The 22,009-nt window shown below is 45.1% G+C and overlaps 1 protein-coding gene across 2 annotated transcripts in view; it reads left to right on the top strand.

The window, feature by feature from the left end:
- sema4c (sema domain, immunoglobulin domain (Ig), transmembrane domain (TM) and short cytoplasmic domain, (semaphorin) 4C) overlaps window positions 1–22,009 on the top strand; it is a 74,706-nt gene that overhangs the window by 30,892 nt on the left and 21,805 nt on the right. For both annotated transcript variants that reach the window (XM_076151047.1, XM_076151046.1), the window contains 2 exons: window positions 7,165–7,345; window positions 21,287–21,441. In XM_076151047.1, the coding sequence (XP_076007162.1) occupies window positions 7,243–7,345; window positions 21,287–21,441 (258 nt within the window). In that variant the 5' untranslated portion in view covers window positions 7,165–7,242. The remainder of the gene's footprint in view (window positions 1–7,164; window positions 7,346–21,286; window positions 21,442–22,009) is intronic.

The raw sequence follows: 22,009 nt of genomic DNA, 5'->3' as shown, positions 1-22,009 counted from the left end.
TAGCGATGGATTGTATTCCCGACACATCGATTAGACTCATGCCGGCGTCCTCACAGGGATAAAGGGACATTTCAACAGCTTTTTGGAGCCGACAGCTTCAGGATATTTCAGGATGCTATGGCACCACAATCACACACGTTTCTGCATTCATCTCACATAAAAGCCCCCTAACGTTTGTTCACAGACACACACACACACACACACACACACATACACACACACACACACAGCATGAAACCGCTCTTTGATTTTCAAGCTTTCATCTGTTCCTGCCCAAGACAAACACGCTGTGCAATCTGCCAGCACAACCCCCAACGCACACCCCCACACACACACACACACACACATACACTTGTATCTCTTAAAGGTTGGTCAGCATTAAGGTACAACACAGTCATTTGTTTTCACACATTTATTTAAAGATCTGTTACTTTGTTCTCACTTAGGTGCGTACTCAGAGCTCCATGTTGCCTTGAACTGCACATACTCTTAAACACACACGCACATATCAGCTTTAGGGGTACACCTGTGTTTCTTTTCTGCACAAAGACCCTCACCCTCAGAGTGTGTATGTCTTGAGTGTCCCTTTCTCCTCCATTAGCTCCATGCTCTCTCCGCCTCGACCACCCTGTTGTTTGTAAAGAAAACCTTCTTAATGCAGCACAGACGCGGCTCCGCCTCCAACGCTCTGTGACTGAAAAAGAAGAAAAAGACAAAAAGTAAAGGTCTGTGTTGCTGCCCTCCGCTCACGTCCCCCACACGTCATTAATTTTGCAGCAAAGCTTGTAATGGGATAGTTTTCTGCTCAGATTTCACAGCGATTTTGCTGCGGACTTCAACCCACAACCTTGAAATCTCCCCTTTGATGACTCAACAGGAGTTCAGAGCTGCTGCATATCTTCTACATTTATATTCCGGGCTTGTTGGCTGAAACCGACCGTCTCGGTGGAACTCTGAGCGCTGATCTCTGATCCCTTTAACTGAACACAGAAATGAGATCAGAGATCAGACCGGATGAACTTGGGTCAGAATTTGCCCATGAATCCTTTCTGTGACGGAAGAACTGAGAAGGTTGTGAACATTTTGGATCTTTAAGACGTTTCCAAGAGGTCTAAAAGTTGACGCCTTTGTGTTTAAGACTCAAGTTTTGCATATCAGTGCCCTTTCTGAAGTCCACGGCCCGCAGGTCCTATCAGTTGAGCCGGTCGGTCAGTTTGTTACCAGAAATTGCTCAAATAGTCTTAAACTGATGTTGATAAAAGTTTGTTAAGTTGGCAGAATGCCACAATGCCACGATCTGAACACTGGAAAGAACAATTCATCTCAATCTAATTATACTAAACCAAAGATTTAGCAAACAGGAAAGGTGTTTGCTTCTGTCAGAGAGGTTGTGCTTTCACCCGTGTGTGTGTGTGTGTGTGTGTGTGTGTGTGTGTGTGGGTGTGGGTGTGTGTGTCTGGTTGTTAGCAGGATTATTGATTTTATTGAAAGCTATTAAAGAGAAGACCTTTCAATTTTAGTGCATATTGGAATCCAGGAACAATTCCAGCCAACATTTTGAGTGTTTATACTTATTTCTGGCAATTTCTTCAAGTAATCATATGATAGATTACTGAGGTACGAGTTTGTTGAGATCTTTCCAGCGTGGTGAGGATGAATTGACGCAGAGGTTGAATCTAACAGAGTTTCATCAGAGTCGGCCACTCTGAGCTGAAGTATATACGTGTTGCTCGTTCAGCCTTGGTGAGGGTATGAGCGCCCCTCTGGATCATTTCCTTTGTGTAATGTTTCAAATATTCACATTACATTTGCTCCGAGCGTTAATACACAGGCGCTCTATGCTTATTACAAAGTGAGGAGCCGCTCTCATCTGTCCGTCCATGAGGTGTGAAATCTTTTGATCCAGCCCAGTCCATTTAGGTGACACAGCTTTGTGTGTGTGTGTGTGTGTGTGTGTGTGTGTGTGTGTGTGTGTGTGTGTGTGTGTGTGTGTGTGTGTGTGTGTGTGTGTGTGTGTGCGCGCGTGTGTGTGTGTGTGTGTTTAAATTCTGCCGGGGCAATAAAAGGTGGATGGGGCGGGGTTGCAGGAAGGAAGGAAGAGAGCTGACCGTAGCTACTGTTTGTTTTGCAGAGAGGCTAGAGGAGTGGGGGGCTGGGGGGTTGGGCGGGGGGTTGGGTGGGCTTAAGTCCATCAGTCGGGCTGTGCATGTGTGTGTGTGTGTTTGTGTACGAGGGTGTTGTCACGGGCTAATGGACATTAAGTCTGCCCTGGTGTGATCCGGGGGGTTGGGAGTGTGGAGGAGGATGCACCCTGTAACCCACGCCGTATACAGAAAGGTCAGAGGTCAGGGTTAAAGGCCAAACAATGCCTGCAAGGCAAGGCGTAGCACTCAGGTGGGTCTACCAGAGGTTTGTGTCTGTGTGTGTGTGTGTGTGTGTGTGTGTCTGTGTGTCTGTGTGTGTGTGTGTGTGTGTGTGGGTGTGCGTGTGTTCTGTAATATGGGAGGAAGCATCGGAAAGGGCTGCCAGGAAAAGGAGTGGTGAGAGCAATGAAGGGCAGGAAAAAGGACAGCGGAAAACAGTTAAATGCACCATGGGAGGGAGAGCGAGAGAGAGAGAGGAGGGGGGAGGGAGGGAGAGAGAGAGAGGGAGGTAGAGAGACGGCTCGATACTCTTTTTATTTCTTCCTCAATGACGGCATATAGGTCCAAGAAAGCTTTGTTTTTCTCTACAGGGAGTTAAGACTCCTATAGTCACTGACAATAAGCACACTCACTCGGTGGCTGAGCGACCTCATCTGAACATGTGGCCCGCTCCTCTGTATGTTTTAATGAGCTCTCCGTTGTGGAGTGCTGACTGTTATTATTAGTCTGCTGTGTTTCGACTCATTAGCTCAACATCAACAGCAGCGACTAACAGACGACTCGACGCCTCCTGCAGAGTTATGCGACTCTGCGCGACCTGCAAGGCGCCGCAGTGAAAAGGGACTCTGATGATGTGGTGGCCGGGCACACAGAGACTCGGTTGGGATCAGGCGTGACATAAACAGTACAACCCGACAGCACGGGCGCACGGGCGCACATCTGTCTGACACGCAGCAGAGCTTCCTCTGCTGCTCTGTGCGGAACTCCTCAGGATGAGCTGGCAGTGTTCTGCAGGAAGCAAACAGGGTGAGCAGCGTCTCTACCGTCACCAGGGTACCAGCGAAAACAGACAGGTCACGTGATTGCATCTCGTGCCAAACACCTGCCCGCCAACGCAGAAGCTTTACGGCCCACAAAGGGAAGGACAGAGTACACAAACCATACAAGGACGACATGAAAAAGAGTCGCTTTGCTCGGGGAAGAGACGACCCTGGCTCTCTCTCTCTCTCTCTCTCTCTCTCTCTCTCTCTCTCTCTCTTTTCTCTGTCTCTGTCTCTCTCTCTCTCTCTCTCTCTCTTTTCTCTGTCTCTGTCTCTCTCTCTCTCTCTCTCTCTCTCCTCTCTTCCTGACACCTCTCATTTGAGCTCAATTGCACATTTGTTGAGAGCAACCTCAAGCCTTTTCGGCTTTAGGTTTTACTCTCGCAATTGAGTAGAATTGTCATCAGTTTAAGCCAAATAGGCAACAATAATCTTATTCACTTGTTAATGCTGCTCTGTATTGAATGGTTCAGTTTTATTCTTGGCATTCTTGTGCTATACCGCCATTAATGCAACCACATGAATCAGAGTGAATTGAATTGTAGCAGAGTTCTATAAGTCGTTTCTGCCTTTTAAATGATTTGAACAGTTACAAGTTGTCCAATTTTGGAATTCCGTCCATCCATCCCAGAGAGGACTGAGCCCGTCCCAGGGTGCATTGATCAAAAGGCAGGAAAAAACCCAGGACAGCTCTGAAGTTTGGAGCTGCACTAACGTTGTTAAGGAGATTGATGGTGTTTCAATGTGACTGTATAAACTCCCGGTTGATTGATTCGGAGATCAGCCTTTAGTACACAGCTAAAGTGAGGAAGATGGAATGAGGGAAAAGCACAAACAGGCAGTAGACAGGAAAAACGAGGAAGAAGAAATGAACAAGGAAGGTTTTTAACCGTTACAGATCTGTCGCTGTGGCTCTAAAAAAGGCTTTATACTGAGCTCATTCTGTCACTCTGCCACAAGCGTCATGGTTAGGTGCGCCATTTAACTCACAATATGCAATAATCTGTACAACAGACGTGCCAAACAAAAACCAAAAACTTTTTTATTTATTTGTGTAAATCAATCCTTTCCTTATAAAGTTAGAGACAAATTTTTTCAGGCATTATTCATAATTTCCACTAGGGGGCGCTTTTGGGCTCAGTTAGAAGGATGTGATCGGTTAGCTCGTATCAGTTGAGATCGAAATTACATCGTTCTTTTTCAGTTTTCTATGTGGTTTTCGTGTGGTTGTAAGTTCAGGCTTTATAACCATAACACTCCCCCAGAAATGTGTCAACTTTGGCGATTTCTGGATGGCATTCCGTCTTATCAGAAAATAGGTGAAAAGTAACTGAATCAGTTTTAAATGGAGGGAATATGAAAATGGATGTAATTTGAGGACAATTAAAGTCGTTTCCTGTGATTATGTGTGACTCTGAGTGAGGTGATTTTGTATTTGTTACCGGGCTTGTGGTGTTTCCGTGTTCCATTGTTTCTAATGTCACCATGAGATGTTTACTGGCTGTTTGCTTTATGTATTCTGAAATGAGCTGATTGTGGTAATTATCTGTAAGAACGGCTGGTTATTTTTAGCATGGGCCAAACGCAGCTGAGCTTAATCGCTCATCAGTTGGCTCCATAAGTGAAGAATAAGATCCCAAGCAAACATCTGCCTCTGTCCACCTCGGATGCCTGATGGTTTTGTTACAGAATGGCTTCAGCTTTTCCTTTCTGTTTTGGATCTATTTGGCATGCGGTCCTTCTACCTTCTTTCTCAAGACTTCTTTCTGTTGACTCTGGTCGGCATGCCTGCAGGAAGCACTGGAGCTTTGTTTGATAATACTTAATAATCATCATCTCCACAGGAAAGCTGCCCGGAGCCACATCTCACCTGCGTGAAATTCTCCCCCTTGTGGCAGTGCTGTTTTATGCATTTGTTTGCCGCAGGTTGCGAGCCGGCTGCCAGCCTCTGTTTTGCCTCACACAAAATCGCAAATTGAAATCTGACACATCTGGAAATTCATCACTGTCCTCTGGCGTCTCTGCAAACCCGCGGGTGTCCATCTCTGCCGGCTGTTGTCGGCTTGTCCTTGCAGCAGAGATGGCTGACTTATTAAGCGTGCGGCAGAGCCCAGAGGGTTAAGCCTCTCCGTCTCCTTCCTCTCCTCCTCCACCACCATCCTCATCCTCTCCTTTTCCCCTGCAGTGTTTACACGCTGCCTCTGCTCTTAATCCGGCTTTCTGTGTGCTCACTTCACTTTGTTACCTCTCCACACAGAGATGGAGAGTGGAGGGTTGGGGCTTAAATGCCATTATTGGAGGATTGTTGCACGCTAAGCTGAATGCATAGGCTGTCGCTCTGCTCCACAGCCTGTGTGCAACCTCTCCAGAGGTGTTCTCTCTCACTCCCTCTCATCGCTCCAGTCCCTTCATCCCTCGCTCCCTCTCTTTCCCTCTCTCCCTCTCTCTCCATCCCTCCCTCCCTCTCAATCTTTGCTCCGCTCAGTCAAGCGTTGGCCAGCAGGGCCCCCGAGCATCGATCCAATAAAGCCGGTATAGTCTGGGCAGCGAGGCGGCGGCGGGCGTGGAAAGCTTTCACCCAAACCAGCATTTAAAGGCGCTCATTTAACAGCACAACCACGCCATCTGATCGAGCCTGGTTTGGTGATTGGAGGGTTCCCTCCCCCCCAAGCCTCCTGTCTAAAAAGTGTAATCAATAACCATCACGCTGGGCGGACATGTGCACACAAACCCACACTCACACACACATACACACACATATCTCCAAATCTCCATTACCAACGCTGCCAATCTGCCAAACAGACGGGATGTTTGTTTGCTGATGCAGGAATTTCATATTCACATTTGAGAAGGAGCATGTGGGAGTGGCAGCCGGAGAGATAAAGCCCACGAATCCGCTGAGTTCTTACGCGCTGGGTTAAAGTAAACACAGTTTGACATTTTACGCCCATTTAAAAGTCAATGGGTTCCTCTCTCCGTTGAACACGCATCATCAAAGGCGCCATTTCACTCACTCGCTCGCATGCAGCAGGTGCAGAGGGGAAATCATACAGATGGTGTGTGTGTGTGTGTGTGTTTTTGTGCATCTTCGTCTTTCAGCCCATATGGGGAAGAAAACAAACTTGAAAGTTACAATTATGAAGATAAGATTCCGTCCTCACATCCACAGCGGTCTAGTTTAGGTTCATGCGTCCCACCTGTCACTCTCTATTGACTGATGTCCAATGGTTGTGGCAAAACCAGGAGGGAGCGGGCCGAGGCCTGGGCAAGATGCCGAAGTTGCACCCACTCCATCAATTTTTCCAGTCAAAATAAACACTCTTAGAACGTATCGCTACATTGCTACTTTTGTTTGGTTGAGCCGGCGGCCAGTCTCATTCATTCCCAGCTTGGCCTCACATCCACGTGTTCATCAGGTGTGAACCAATTGGTTTACAGCACCTTCGGTTCGCCCTTGTCTCGACATTCGTCTCCCAGCAGATTGCCGTTTGATTTGTTGCCAGCGCCAATTAACTTTGATAAGTCGGTCGCAGTCTAACGCAATGCTGCTGAATTGGCTTTGGCGAGGGAGCGGCGTGGTGATAAGACATTTGTGAGCTTCTTTTGAGTGGCGATAGCTGGATTAAGGCTCAGACTGAGGGAGCGTCAGAGAAACATTTTCCTCCTAACCCGCCGGCCAGAAGGCATTAAAGCACTCGGTTTGTTTTCTCTGGCAGACAGACACACGTACGCTGATTACTGCCGCGTCCTTGTTGCTTTAATGATCCGCAAAACTCATTTCTGCTTTGTGTTATTACGTATTTTTATGGCCGGGTCCCATTTCAAAGTGCATATATTTCAAAGTGATAAATTTATCTTGGTGGTGCAGCTTGTGCTGTGTGGATTGTGGCGTGCTGCTCTGACTAATCGTTCCTGATAAACAGCCAATCCTGCTTTGTGATTATTGTGCTCCGAGCTGACATGCTGCTTTCTGCATCCAGGCAGGTCGCCAGGTGCCCGCGGCTGCTTTCTGATCGCCTTGATTGATCGCAGCAGCTACACGACCAAAGGGAGGAGCCATGGGCGGGACGCAGGTCTTGATCCTGGTGTTTCTGCTCGGCTGGGAGAAGTCTCTGGGTCTCAACTGGAACCCCATCCCACGAAAGACCGTCCGCTACCAGGGTAAGCGTCACACACACACACCACACACATCTGTTATTCACATGATCACACTTGATCACATGATCCATGATCTCACATGGATGGATGGATGGATGGAGATGTACTGTACTTGTCGGCATAGCGTATGTGACACCTATCACTCACTGAGTTACATTGCAAAATGGCACAGAAAAATAGGTTATTGGTCTAATTCATTTACAGTTTATGTTGAATTTTATTTTAAGCGCAGCATAGATTTTCTTGTGCGCTGACAATGTGCGAGTAGTGCGCAATTGCGCACGCGCGCAGCTTAGAGGGAACATTGGTTCTGGGTTTGAATCTAAGTACCTCTACAAGTACTTCATCCCATTTTTGCCTTTAATCTGCATCAGTACAAATATGAATGGTTGTCTATGGCCTTCAAATAATTTTAAAATAAAATAATAATGTCAAAACTGATCTGGATCTGCTGCAACATCTACAGCGACGTTCCCTGGCCCACGACCCCCCTCTTCAGAATATCTGATAACAATCCATCTGAACCTTTCAAGTGAACACACACACACATACATGACGAAGCAGAAACATTACACAAGCTCATCTGTGGAGGTAAAAACACATGTGATTTGTTCTCTTTGTGATGAAGTGAAGTAGACAGAGTTGGAAACAAAATGGAAAACCTGGAGTTCTGTACAAGGATGTCAGTGTTTGAGGAAATGTATTTAGTTACTTTAGTTACTTCCTGTATGTATGTTTAGCGCTCTGCGCTCTGACATCTGATATAAAGCCAATAATGATAAAAATATCTCCTCATCTTCCTCCTTCAGATCAGACACTTTTGATTTCCCATTATCAATAAAAGATAAAGTCAAGCATTTTATCATCAAAGCAGCATCTCGTTTTCGTCCCGGTGCTCAGCCGTGTTTGCTCTCTTTTATCTCAGCCGGTCGTCGTTGTCGTGGAGCGCCGCTGATCCTCGCAGGCGAAGAGAAAATGTCTTTTCTCAGTTAGATTTATCGCTCAAGAGAGGAAGTGGTTCATTCTGTCTCTGGGGGATTAGGCAAATGCTCCCAAAGAGAAGCGGGAGAGAAAAGACAGAGAGATCTCACCTCCGTCCCACCTTTCATCCCGTATCTTTACCTCCCTCTTGTTTCACCCTCCCCCCCTCCTCGCCTCGGCTCATCGCACAAACCCCAAATGCTCTCAAGGTGTCTTCACAAAGAGCTCCGATTTCAGCCCCTTTCACCAGAAGAATGGGTTTGCATGCATGTGTGTGTGTGTATGTGTGCGTGTGTGTGTGTGTGTGTGTCTGTTGTGTTTTCCGTTCAGCTCTCATCCCTTCATCACCAGCAGTGGAGGTGGAGGAGGGGAAAGGGAGAATTTAGGGATTAGGTCGGAATAAACAATCGACAGGTTGTCAATAGCTTGTGTTGAAACGCTCAATGTGACAAAGCAGCTGCAGCATCACACACACACACACATGCACATGCACACACATGCACACACTCAGCGAGCACGGGCGTGTGCTGATCTGATAAGGAAGCAGGAAGGGGGAAGTGCACTCCCAGAAATTATCTTGTTTTCAGTCACACGGTTTTATTTTTCTGAAAAACATGAACATATCTGAAAGGTGGGAATAAAGCTAACTCTGGTCTTCAGATGGGGTCACAAGGTAACGTGGAGGTCCTGGAGAAGTCGAGCAAATGTCTACATTTTTCTTATTCTGATGAAATCTTTTGATCTAATCTGTTACCGATTTATTGACTAGAATTGGCTGGGAATCAAGATGGCGGCCTCGCCTGTCACCATAGCAACGCGTTTGCCCTTTCTGCTCAGAGTAAACAGTCTTTGTCAGACTCTAATCTAGTGTTAACATTTACACATTAACGTATGAGCCGTTTAGATCATCCCTGCATAATTCAAATGCCACTTCAGTGACACGTTTCATCTTTTAACCTGTGGAAACATTTTGAAACGCCACATGACAGAGGAGGAAAGAAGAAGAAAGCAAATCGCACCACGTCTGTCAAACTGTAAGAGTTCAATACGAACCGCTTTGCTTTGGAAACGAACAAAACGTCGGGAAAGAACAGAGAGACGAGCAGGATAGAGAATGAGATGTTTAGAGAGGAACGAACTGAAAGAGAGGAGGAGGAAAGGAGAGAGAGAGAGAGAGAGAGAGAGAGAGAGAGACACTGACTGCCTTAAAAGGACAGAAAGTATGTTCAGACGGACGACAGGCGAAGAGAAATAGTTGCACGCAGTCGTTTAGCGCGGAAAAACATCTCTGCACACATACACACAATCTTTAGCAGAGTGTGTGTATGTGTAATGGAGAGCTGCTGTTAGTATGCAGTCTGAGTTTTCAAGAAAGACGAGAAGAAGAAGAAGGAAAAACAAAAGCGAGAGGAAATGTGAGGGCACAGAGGGCGTGTGTGTGTGTTTGTGTGTGTGTGTGTGTGTGTGTGTGTGTGTGTATCCGTGCATCTGTCTATCTAATCCCCTTTTGTTTATGTGTGAGTGTGTGTGAGGCAGAGAGAGAGAGTGCGCGCGTGTGTGTGTTAGTGTTGTGCTTACGCTGGCAGTCTGAGGGATTTAGAGCTCGGGGCTGTGTGTGTGTGTGTGTGTGTGTCTGTGTGCGTGTGCGTGAGGGGGCAGAGATGGTTGAAGAGATAGGAATATTTACTCTCACCCCTCCCCCTCTCCAGCCTTACAATTACACACAGCTTCCAATGAGGCTGCAAGCTCTCTCTCTCTCTCTCTCTCTCTCTCTCTCTCTCTCTCTCTCTCTCTCTCTCTCTCTCTCTGTCTGTCTGTCTGTCTCTCTCTCTGACTCTGTCTCTCGCTCTCGTCCTCTCTCTCTGTGTCTCACTCTCTCTCTCTCCCTCTCTCCCTCTCTCTGTCTACATCTCTCTCCCTCTCCCTCTGTCTCTCTCACTCTCTCTCTTCCTCTCGTCCGTTCGCTCTGTCACTTGTTGTTTTTCCTAGTTTGTCTCGTTTCCAGAGGAGGTAACTCAGCTCCAGTCCTTTAAAGTGGTAAAATATCCTGAACATTTGGAAAATTTGATTGCATTAAATTTTCCATTCTGAACTTGAAATCTTGAAATGAAGGAAAAGTCTTGGAAAGGAGTTTAAATAACTGCAGAATTCCTGTTGTTCATATCGTTTGTCATCCATTGTTCTTCTTTTCATTGCAGTCGTTCTATTGCATCTCTCTCTCGTCTCTCAGTCTCTGTTTCTCTTCCATTCCTCGCTGGAATGCCGATGGCTGATTGGCGAATCCGTGGAGTCGCTTTTAAGCTGTTTCACAGCCGCAACCCGGACAAAACACTTGAGCTGGATAAATGCGGCTCTCTGCCCTCAGACATCTCTCTTCTCTCTCTCTTCACCCTCCCCTGTCTTTTCAGCTGTTTTTGTTGTTGCTTTTTAGTCTTAGGCTTAGGCTTTCAACACACACACACACACACACTCAGCCCAGCATACTGACAGAGGCCAGAAGTACCAGAAAATGCTGCGTTTGCGGTTAAAGCAAGAAAGAAAGAATGAGAGAAAGAGAAGTGAAGCCTCCTTGAAATGAGATATTTATTTTTGCTTTGACGCAGCGAAGAAAGGCTGAAGCTAAAGTGAGTGTTTGATTGGGAGAAAGAGAAGCAGAAAGAAAGGTGGTGGGAGGAAAAACGAGGAGGAGGGTGGAGAGGGGCAGGGCCTCTGACCTCCATAAACTCCCTCTCTCTCTATCGCTCTCTCCCTCTCCCTCTCTCTCTATCGCTCTCTGTCTCTCCCTCTCTCTCCCTCTATCGCTCTCTGTCTCTCTCTCCCTCTCTCTCTCTCTCTCTCTCTCGCTTTCTCTCTCCCTCTCTGTCTCTCTCTCTCCCTCTCTCTCTCTCTCGCTCTCTCTCTCCCTCTCTGTCTCTCTCTCTCCCTCCCTCTCCCTCTCTGTCGTATCTCCTCCAAACCCTCCAATTACAGTAATGAGTGGTTGAGAGAGACGCAGAGGAGGAAGCAGCGAGGCTGTGCGTGACTGGCGGAGATGATGAGGACTTGTGTGTAAGTGTATGTGTGTGTGTGTTGGGTTTGTCGGAGGACAAGGACTCATCACGTCTGTTTTATCTTCCTCGAGTGCCACTCATCTCCTGACCCTGTTCTGATTGGTCAGCAGATTAACAGCCGGGACCTGACGTCAGGACCTGGAGTGCTGTCTCTCTCTCTCTCTCTCTCTCTCTCTCTCTCTCTCTCTCTCTCTCTCTCTCTCTCTCTTTCTTTCTTTCTCTCTTTCTCTCTCTGTGTGTGTGTGCATTAAAATTAAAGTGCCACTGTACGTGCTCTCTTATCTTAAGCACCTCCTAAGAACATGAGAGTCAGAGTGAGACCATAGCTTTGGGTTAAAGCGCCTGGCACTGTATACCTTCTATACATCCTATATATGGTTTAAGACACTGGGCCATATCTTTATAAATCAGAATCTGTACTGACTTCAGTTTAAAGGCAAAATATGATGAAGCGTTCGCAGCTCTCGAGGTTTGCAAAATCTCAGTTTGAGGCGAAATCTGATTAAAAAGTTTACATTTTACCAAATTATGCTCTAATAATCTACATCTGAGTAAACCCACTTCAGTTTGAGACAGATTGAGTCACATAAAGGTGCACACATGACATTTGAAAAAGCTGATTTATAACCTTCGTCGTCCTGCTGGTGCAAAGCGTGCGTTGATATCCAGGTATCCAGCCGCTCTCTAGTGCCTTCCCGTGTTTTTCTGGCTGATCACAGCGGCGGTGGCGGCGTGTTCCTGTGCGTTTGTGAGTGTGTTCGCTGAAAAAACCTGAGTGCTCCTCTGCACTCGTTTGTAGAAGCAGCCAGCTGAAATGCAGAACAGAGTCTCAGAAGATCTAGAGACGGATGACGAGCCGCGAACAATCACCTGCCTCACCTGGTGTCAACCAAACGTCCCCATACTGTTATTACACCAGAGTGGAGCTCTGCTGCAGCCTGGAGCTGCTTCCTGTCATGTTGCTTTGGATCTGTACATTCAAGTGAAACACACACTTATATAACAAACGCTGTCGTCTGATTTACGTCTGTACTGCAAATGAGGCGGAACGCTGCAGAGACACAAAGACATTTACATACATAGACGAGACTAAAGGGATTCTTTCATTTGCAGATTCTGTGTGATCAGTTGCTGTGTACGAAGGAAAGATGACACATTAGGAAAGGCTTTGCAGCAAATTGATTGACAATCATTTCGTACCATATTTGGACCTAGTACAGTCATAAACATATTGACCCCAATATCACATGAGGTTCACAGGTCGTGACTTTATCAACAGCAGTGCAGGTTGCCGCAGGCTCAGTGGCATTAAAGGCCACTCATACGGGACATGCGTGGTGGAGGGTGTGTGTGTGTGTGTGTGTGTGTGTGTGTGTGTGTGTGTGTGTGTGTTGTGTAATTGAGAAGCCTGTCTTGTGGCAGCATCCAGATCTTGCCTCATTCTGCTTGTTCTGCCCCCACCCCCCGCTGAGTCATGACTCTTTCATCCCTCACTTTCATCCTCTCTCTCTTTCTCTCTCTCTCTCTCCCTCTCTCTCTCTCTCTCACTCACTTGTTCCGTTGTGGTGTTAATCCACTTTCACCGCGTCCTCTCCTCCCACCTTCCCTCCCAATTCTTCCAATTTTGTATGATTCCGTTGCTCCACCGCCAAGACTGTTTACGAGAAACAATCATGCAAAACACAGCTGACACGCGGGACGCCGCGGTGACTCAGGGTTTGGATCAGAAACATACATCAGTCCGTCTAATAATATGCCTTACTGCATATTCATTCAGACAATGTGTGTGTTTGTGTGTGTGGGTGTGGGGGCGGTTGTGAGTGTTTTGTTCTGGTGTTATTTACAGAGTTTACACCGTCGTGAAAATCCTGTCGTTGTGCATTTTCAGAATGTGTTTTCCAATACGGGGTGTGTTTGTTGCTTTGGGAAATGATGAAAAGGCTCAAAAGTTTTACAAGAGTCTCATCCTTTTTTTGATAATGATCAAAATCTCAATGAGTTATTTTTATTTCTTATAAATCTGCTCTGGTTTCATCTCAGGGGAGCAGGAAGTGACGGTTGCCAGCTGTTAATAATGATAATAAAATATTACTTTCACTGTGGAGGCTCTTACTGAGCTGAGTTTGACAGCCAGTATCGCATATAATACATTACTTTTCTCAGGAGAGCTGTGGTCGTAAATCTGGAACGTTCACAGGGAAGATTGTGTAGAACGTCTTGATTTAGCAGCAAAAACCGAGACTGAAAACAAAACCGAAAACTACAAAAACACGTGTGCGTTTCATAACTTCACCCTCAATTAAATCAACAGAAAGGTGTCGGCGCAAAAGTTTCCTTCTGGTGTTTCGTGCTTCCATGTCAGTTTTGGGTCAAATCTGTTATCATGTTATACATCGAGCTACATCTGATAAACTCATGTTGGGTCAAGAATCCCTCATTAACAACTCATAAATGTGACTTCTGATTGCAGATTCCGAATTGTAAAATTGGTATATCCTGGTTTGAGTGTTGAAGGTCCTGAATCAGGTTTCTGTACAGCAGCAGCCAGATCGAGCCTTCAAGGAGATGAAGGAGATGAAGCCCCTCAGGAGGCTGTGGTCTGATGAGGAGGGGGACGCGTTTGAACAGATCTCCCTGCGGGGAACTCGCAGTGGCTCACTCGCGTCTGTCTCATTTCCATAATCTTCACTGGACTTGAAGGACAGTTTGACTGCAAATGAGGAGCTTGCCGCTGGAAACGCGCAGCTCAAATTAAGAGGCGAGAGGCTGCTGAGTTAGCCCCAAAATGGAACAGGGAAAACTCCTCGTAATGACCTACAATGGGTCCAGAATTACAAAAACGGTGTTTCTGCAGCTCCCGACTGTCCCCGTCTCTGCGTGCTCCCATTCTGTCGCACCAACCCGACTCTCCTGTGAGCTCCTCGTCTGTTCCACACACTTTGTTCCAGACACAGTCGCAAAACTGCGGGGGAGTTTGTGTGTGTGTGTGTGTGTGTGTGTGTTTTGTTTTAAAGAGGGTACCTGCTGGAGCGCATAGACTGTCTGTGTATGTCTGCAGGTTTACGTGGAGGCTGTGCGTTGTCTCTCCCTTCTCTGTCTCCACACACACTCCCTTCGCCTGTCCCTCGTTTGTGTGTGTGTGTGTGTGTGTGTGTGTGTGTGTTTGTGTGTGTCTGCTTCAAAGCCGTCCTAAAATAGCCCCTTAATCACAGTTTGGTGTTCGAGAGGCTCGGTGGTTTCAAGCTATAAGCAGAGGACGCATGTATTTATAGGCGACGCGAAGAGGAGAGCCAGGCTGGCCCGGCAGAGGAGGATCACAGAGGCCAGGCCTGGACCCAGGCCTCTGCAGCTGCCCGCCCTCCTCTTCCTCCTCCTCAGTGTCCTCCCCTCGGCTCGGTCCAGCTCGGTTCGGTTTGGCTCAGTGGAGACGTGACCCTGAGATGTCCGACAGTGAAATATGCACGCGCGTACACGCACATCTGGAGAATCTGAACACGCCGACGTTTCCTCCAGGGGCCTCGCCATTCATCTTCCCACACATACACACACACACATTGTGTTTCGTTTACCCGTAAAGAAGATTTGAAGGTTGACATCCAACTGGCGTCATTCGTAATGAAAATCCAGACATTTTTCAGTTGTATGTACTTCAGCCTTCAGCTTTGCAGAGTCATTGTGTTCTCCTAGTCACTTTGCCAAATACATTCCTGGACAACTAAAGTAGATACATATAAATAAAATAAACCAGTACACAGAAGCAGAACTTCTACAATATAAATAAATTGAAGGGGAAATACAACAACTTTATTCATTTCATATCACGTGATCGAGTCCCGATTGAGGTTATTGATCAGTGCTCAGAGAGAGAGACAGAGAGAGAAATATGTGTGTGTGTAATTGCAAGAGAGAGAGAGAATGTTTCTTTGGCAGAAATGTGAAGAATGTGATAAGTCAAAGTCTGACATGGTGTAAAGAAGAAGAACATATTCATATTTGAGCATTGAACTCCACAGGGATCCAACACTCGCTGCTCTTTTATACTTCTGACAGTGAAAATGTGCAAATCCTCTGTTTTGGTTCTTTTAAAAGACCACAAATCGTTACATTCTGTGAATCCCTTTCATGTCGCTCACTTAACAGAAACAATACATTATACAAACACACACACACGTCAAACGCCTGTCACACTCTGTTTCATTCTATTTCTCTTCTATCTTTCCTCACACACGCGCACACACACACACACATACAGGCTCCAGTGCTCTGATCGGTGTTTCCATGGTGTTGACCTCAGGTCAGGCCGATCTTCTGTATTTTCCCTCTTCTTCGTTGGTGTGTGTCTCTCTCATGGCTCCGCCTCTCCTCATCTCATATTCACTCGCTTTTATTTAGATTCTGCTTCTTCTTTTTCCGCTCTGTTGTCAGCGAGCATCAAAGGCCTTGTAATTTAAGCCAGACCGCCTCAGCACACACACACACACGCACACACACACACACTCTCACAAGCTCCTTAAAGTAATCCACGTTTAAAGCTTTGAAAAGTGTTAAAAGATCCTAAATGCAGTAAATAAAGAGCTCAGATTTACAGTTTGACTTAATGAGTTTGTTTTGTGTCATGCAGAGTTTGAAGTGCCAGAAAAAAATTCTAGATTATTCAAGAAAATAGAAAATTATTTAAAGAATAAATAATAAGAAAATATTTACAAAAAAACCCTAACCCAAGGAAACAAGGAAACAAATCTGTAAACAACAAACTTATTGCTTACTAAGTGGGGAAAAAAGTTTCTTAAGTCATAAGAACTTGTATCTGTGATTATATAGTGTTAAATTCAGTTCCACGACAATAAATGCACCTTAAATCCTCTGATGATCTGAATGCACACACACGTCCCTTTACAGAGACAGATGCAGGTGTGTGATGTGTTTACTTGGACTTTGTCACCGGTCACACACACACACACACACACACACAGTGCCTCAGGGCTGCCACAGTGTGGTGGCAGATGGTAAGAGCGTCGGCCCTTTTAATGACAGAGTCTGTGATCACTTCAAACGAGCCTCAGAGCAAACGCTTCCTGCTGCTGGAGGAGAGGCGTTCAAGTCGCTGAGCAGGTACCCAGGAGAGCTGATCAGCAGTGTGTTCGTGTGTGTGTGTGTGTGAGTGTGAATGAATGTGTATGAGTGCATCTCAGTCTGTAAGCTTTCAGTTTTTTTTTGCCTGCCTGCGTGGAACATAGCAGATGTGCTCAATTCTCCCATGAGGACACTGCATCTCTCCTCTCTCTCTCTCTCTCTCTCTCTCTCTCTCTCTCTCTCATTTGCTCTCTCTCCCTCTCTCGCATTGGAGAGATGGGGCATCTCTCCAATGTTTATTCACGCTCTTCAGATAAAGAGTTGAGTTGAGTTCTTATCCTCCTTCCTTCCTTCCTTAACCTCCTGTTACTCCCTCCTCTCCTTCTCTTCTCTCTCTCTCTCTCTATCTCTCTCGTTCCTCCCTTTTGTACCTTTCATATGCACTGTTTACCATTTATTTATCCAGGAATCATAAGATTTCCGTGGAGGTTTGGTGCCTGAATATTGTTTCCAGGAAAACAATTACCGATGCAACAGTGGGAGGAAAAAAACCCTATTAGTGTTGTTATTAAAATGCTCCACAGAATATCAGCTCAGGTATTTACAGCCCACAGCGCCCCCTTTGGTGAAGAGCGCCCAGTGCTTCTCATTCAGTTTGTGAGCTGCTGGTGTAAAAATTATTCAGAGCAACACTTGGAATTTTGATGATTTTGAATTTCACTTTAATGTTTTATCAATTAGTGAGACATTTTTCAGTTTATTTATTAGCTAAAGAAATTAAGTTTCTGTGTTGAAATTTCCAACCAATTGCCACTTGTTTCTGAAAATTTTCAATTATTCTGTATGGGAAAAAATTTTAATAATTTGTTATGTTATTTTAATAATATAAAAGATAAATGTTTTGTATTCCATATAACATTTTTGAAAAAATAATCAAGAAAAAGATACTTAATTATCCTGAGGGAAATTGCTAAAAAAAAAATTACTAACTGAAATAGTCATCATCGTTCTTCCACACTTGAGTTCAGCTTGATTTCTCGCTGTGTAAACAACAAACAAAAACAGCTTTTCACTGCTTACGATGATATATGAAAGACAAATTCAAACCTACATGCCTTCACTTTTCTACCCAATACCTCCCTCCCTGCGTGCGTGCGTGCGTGCGTGCCTGTGTGTGTGAATGTGTGTGTTTGTACTGTATATAAATCTTATCTAGTCCCAACTAGGCCATGGCGTCACATGAGCAGTTAGTCACACCATAAATCACACCACTTACTGCTTCTCTCTCCCTGGATCTCTCTCTCTCTCTCTCTCTCTTTCTCTCTCTCTCTATTTTCACTGGGGAAAAAATTGGAGGAGGTGAGAACATTCCTCTCTCCTGTTGACTTAAAAAAAAGGGAATATTGTCATTCAGTTAATATGATCACATTACGTGCAGCCTGGCTGTTGTCACCGCTCGTTTGCATGCGTTCTTTCATCGTGGATAAAGTGGGAAATAGAGGGAGAGAGAGAGAGAGAGAGAGAGAGAGAGAGAGAGAGAGAGAGAGAGGAGTACAAGGTGACACTACAAGCATTGAGAGAGTGGATAATGAAAACTAAACACCATCACTCTGAAGTTCACTTTCACTCTTCTGTTTTCTCTTCAGCTTTGCTACTTTAGTTTCTCTCTCGCTGATTGGGTGATTGGGAGTGTGTGGGTGTGTGTGTGTGTGTGTGTGCTCATTTCACAGTCTTATTTTACTTTACCATCGCAACACTTCAGTGTACAAAAACACATCAAGACATTTCTGCTCCCTCTCACCGCACCACTGTGCACGCTGAGTGAAAGCGGGCCGTTTCAGGTAACACTTTAAGGTCTCAAAAAGCAAAAAGTTGCAGGTCAAAACAGGCAATGTAAGACTTGAGATCAAACAATCTCGTGTGTCTAAGGTGATAAATCAATGTAAGTCAGAAGTCTCCTCTGGCAAGAACTTTATTCCACTTTTTATAAATCCATACATTTAATTAATATACTATACCTATTCTGCAGTGATGAAGGCAGCAAATTGGTCTGGTATGTGAACTCTAAGAAAAAAACGCTTGATAATATGATTGCAAAACGTATTTCAAGTTTTGACATCTTGGCAATGTTCATCACGCGCTCACATAATCACAAACTATTTTATTAGGCTATAAAATCAACAATCCTGCCGCTGAGCACTTTGTTATTCTCTCGTAATCCTGAGGAGGTTGTTTGTGTCGGTCTGCAGGCAGAAACACAACATCGGCAAACCCCACAATGAATGAGACAGTCCTGAGATAAATGATATTGACTCAGCTATTTGATGTCAAAAGATCAATATCTGGGTTTACAAGCAGACTAATATTCTGTTAATACTTGAGTAATCGCCTAATCAGAGTAAAAGAGCTCATTTAGGCCATAGAGTGCGATCTGCATCTGGACGTGCTATTGAGATAATGAACAATCCAATCACACCCTCAGATTCACATCCATTACTCGTATGCATTTAAATGCACTCTCGTGCGCCGCACTCAGGCCTCATTGTGAGTCAGATCTCATTCTCAATTGGCAGTAATGGTGCTGGGCCACATTGTGAAGCCGTCTATTGTTACCAAGCCGAGGTGTTTGGTTCAGCCAAAGTTAATTGCTGCTTTTTCCTGTGATGGAGGCATTTTAATACTTTAATGTTTGGGTGTTGCACTGACTGAGCTATTACAGTCTAAATCTTGTCAAAATCAGACCTCTCAATTTCCGCTTGTTGTCGAGAATTGTGTTAGTCAATTTCCTTAACGTACAAATTGCTGCTCTTAATGGAACCTTTATCGAACCAGTCTGTGAATACAAATGTCTCAGCACCTGGCAGGAGAAAGTCCTTTGAAACTTACACCAATGTTTGTGCTGTACTGATCAAGTTTCATCTGATCCAGATCCAATATTAATGACTGTTTTGGTTAGACGCCTGGCTTTACCGTCAATATTGTCTGCTACCATCTAGTGGTAACCGAGTGTAAACACCGGACAAGCAGTCTGAATGGTTGTCTATGGCTTCAAAATGCGATTAAACTTTAACTTAAATTCATAACATTTCATAAAACTCAGTGACCTTTTGGGTTGTCCTACCAACACACACACACGCGCACAAACAGACAAACAAAGGCCAAAACATAACCTCCTTGGTGGATCAAGTACAAGATGGAGAGGAAAAGGTCGAAAAATATGAATAATTAAATGTAAATATATTATTTATATGTTGTCTAAGACTCCAAATTGTACCAGTCAGTAAGTGCTGTTCCGGCAATAACAAATAGTGTTGCCAACATTTAGGATGAGCACAGTGTAAGTTCAGCTCAGGACGGAGCCTCAGGATTCACCTGCCCGCTGTCCTCGAGCTCGGCTGGTCGCGTCTCCAAACTGTGTCGGTTTGGAAGCATGACCGCCAATTGTAACAGTACATCACATTTTGATTCTTCAAACGTGGGTTCATGTTTATTTCTAAATCGACCGGCTCCTTATCTTTGCTTTTTAAATGCAGATCTGGAACTTATCAGCAAGCTGCTTCGGCTCGGGGTTTCTAGAGTAAACACAGACCTTGAGACAGCTGCTCTCAGACACGTCTCTTCGTCCTCGCTCGTATCATTTACTGCTGATCTCAAAGCTGGATGCCCTCAGGATGGACTCATTAGGGCCTGATTAGTTTGAGCTGCGAGGGCTTTTGGTGATGATGCTTTTAACCGAGACGCTGCCTGCACATGACTTCCACTTTCTGCGTTTGGATTTGTTGAGTGCATATTTGTTTTGGTGTGTATTGTTGTTTTCTTGTGTGATTGTTCTATTGATTGTAAAGGCGCCGCTGAGCCTCAAGCCGAAGCTCCAACTCTACCGATCGAACGATGTTGAGACCCTTTGATTTCCATCGCTCAATACGTTTACATATGCTCAATACTCAGAGTATTTGTCCGTACTGCAGGTATAGGAGAACATGTGTTGAAGCCGAATGCATGGAGGGTAACAACAGGATCCCTTGTTGTGTCATCACAGTGCACGTGGAGGTGGTTTGCTCTGATTACAAATTCAATTTGATTCATCTATATTTGTTGATTGCAGCGAGCATGCTTTGCTTTGTCAACAAACATATTTGTAGAAATGAGGCGTTGTGGGTTACGTTACAAAAATGTGCAGGTACAAAAACACATAAAAGAAATCCATCAACTCTTCTAGGTAGTGTCATTAATCAGCTTCAAACTACAAGGAGGCGCACGCGCTTACTTAAGTGTGTAAAGAGAGGTTGAACGAGGCTATTAAATGTCTCTGGACAGCTGGTGATCAGAGTGGTATGTGTTCCGTGTGGCGCTTCAGCACAGACGAGGCGGCTGGCCATTATGCATCTGTCGGCTTTGTCACACATTTCACCTTATCTACGTGACATTTGGTATCAACATTCAAATTACATTTTAATACAGGTGTAAAAAGGGTCAACGGCATCATTTAACCTTCTCGGCAGACGCCAGCTCTGTCTCACCACTTTGGACAATTTGCCCAGCTGCAGATTAAATGACATTTTCACCGTCAAACGCCGGCTCGCATTAATGTTTAATGAGGCTAGAGGTGGCGTGTTGGATTGGATAGGAGGTGGAGGTTCGGGAGAATTCATCGACGTGCCGAGAAGAGGCTTGTTAACGATGAATTTAGATGCCAGAGACAAGATGTGTGACAAATGTACAAATGGCTGTGTGGAGGCATGAAGGTGTGAGAGATGAGGCATGGATACGTTCCACAGGGAGAGTGTGAAACGTTCCTCCATCTGTAATGTAACCAGCGTGTGCATCTGTCCTCCTGCAGATGTGCTGGACAGCATGGCCAGGTTCAGCGTCCAAGGCGTGTCCAACTACAGCATGCTGACTCTGTCCGACCACGAGAGGGTTCTGTACGTGGGCGCGCGGGAGGCACTGTTCGCCCTGGACCCCAATGACATCAGCAAACAGCTACGGCCTCAGGTAACACACACACACACACACACGGGGGAGATTCAGAAAATGTCTTTCTTTCTTTTTGTTGATTTCTTGAATACATTTTTTTTAATAATTGTTTCCCCGAATCAAGCATAGTCTGTGATCAAGAGTTTACATTTTATCTTTATTTATATACTCCTATATTCTTTGAACATTTGTAAGAGTTGTAGTACATTTATCCATAATTAGAAATCTTCTAAAATCAAATGAATAATCAAGGGCTTCAGATTTTAGAGGCTTTAGTATATTTACAAATTCAAAGAAAGGAACAGAAACATCACAGTGCCTGGTTAACTGTCACTACACACACAAACACACACACACACACACACACACACACATATTTGGTTATATTTTAGATGAAATGAGTAGAGTTTCCACTCTTGCAATTAAAGAGTGAGCAGCTTTGTCAGCGACACACAGCAGAGACAAAGACACAAACACACACACACTTGAAGGATTCAGCTGTGTGTCATCAGCAAAGCACATTTCAGCTTATTTCATAATGATAATAATCTTTATTTGTGTCGCACACTTCAGACAATGAATGTGG

The sequence above is a fragment of the Genypterus blacodes genome, unplaced genomic scaffold (genome assembly GCF_046128005.1).
Source record: "Genypterus blacodes isolate CSIRO-AG114 ecotype Tasmania unplaced genomic scaffold, CSIRO-AGI_Gbla_v1 ptg000053l_1, whole genome shotgun sequence".
Taxonomy (NCBI): Eukaryota; Metazoa; Chordata; class Actinopteri; order Ophidiiformes; family Ophidiidae; genus Genypterus; species Genypterus blacodes.
Note: the sequence above shows the minus strand (reverse complement) of the source record. Positions and strands in the feature narration are given on the sequence as shown.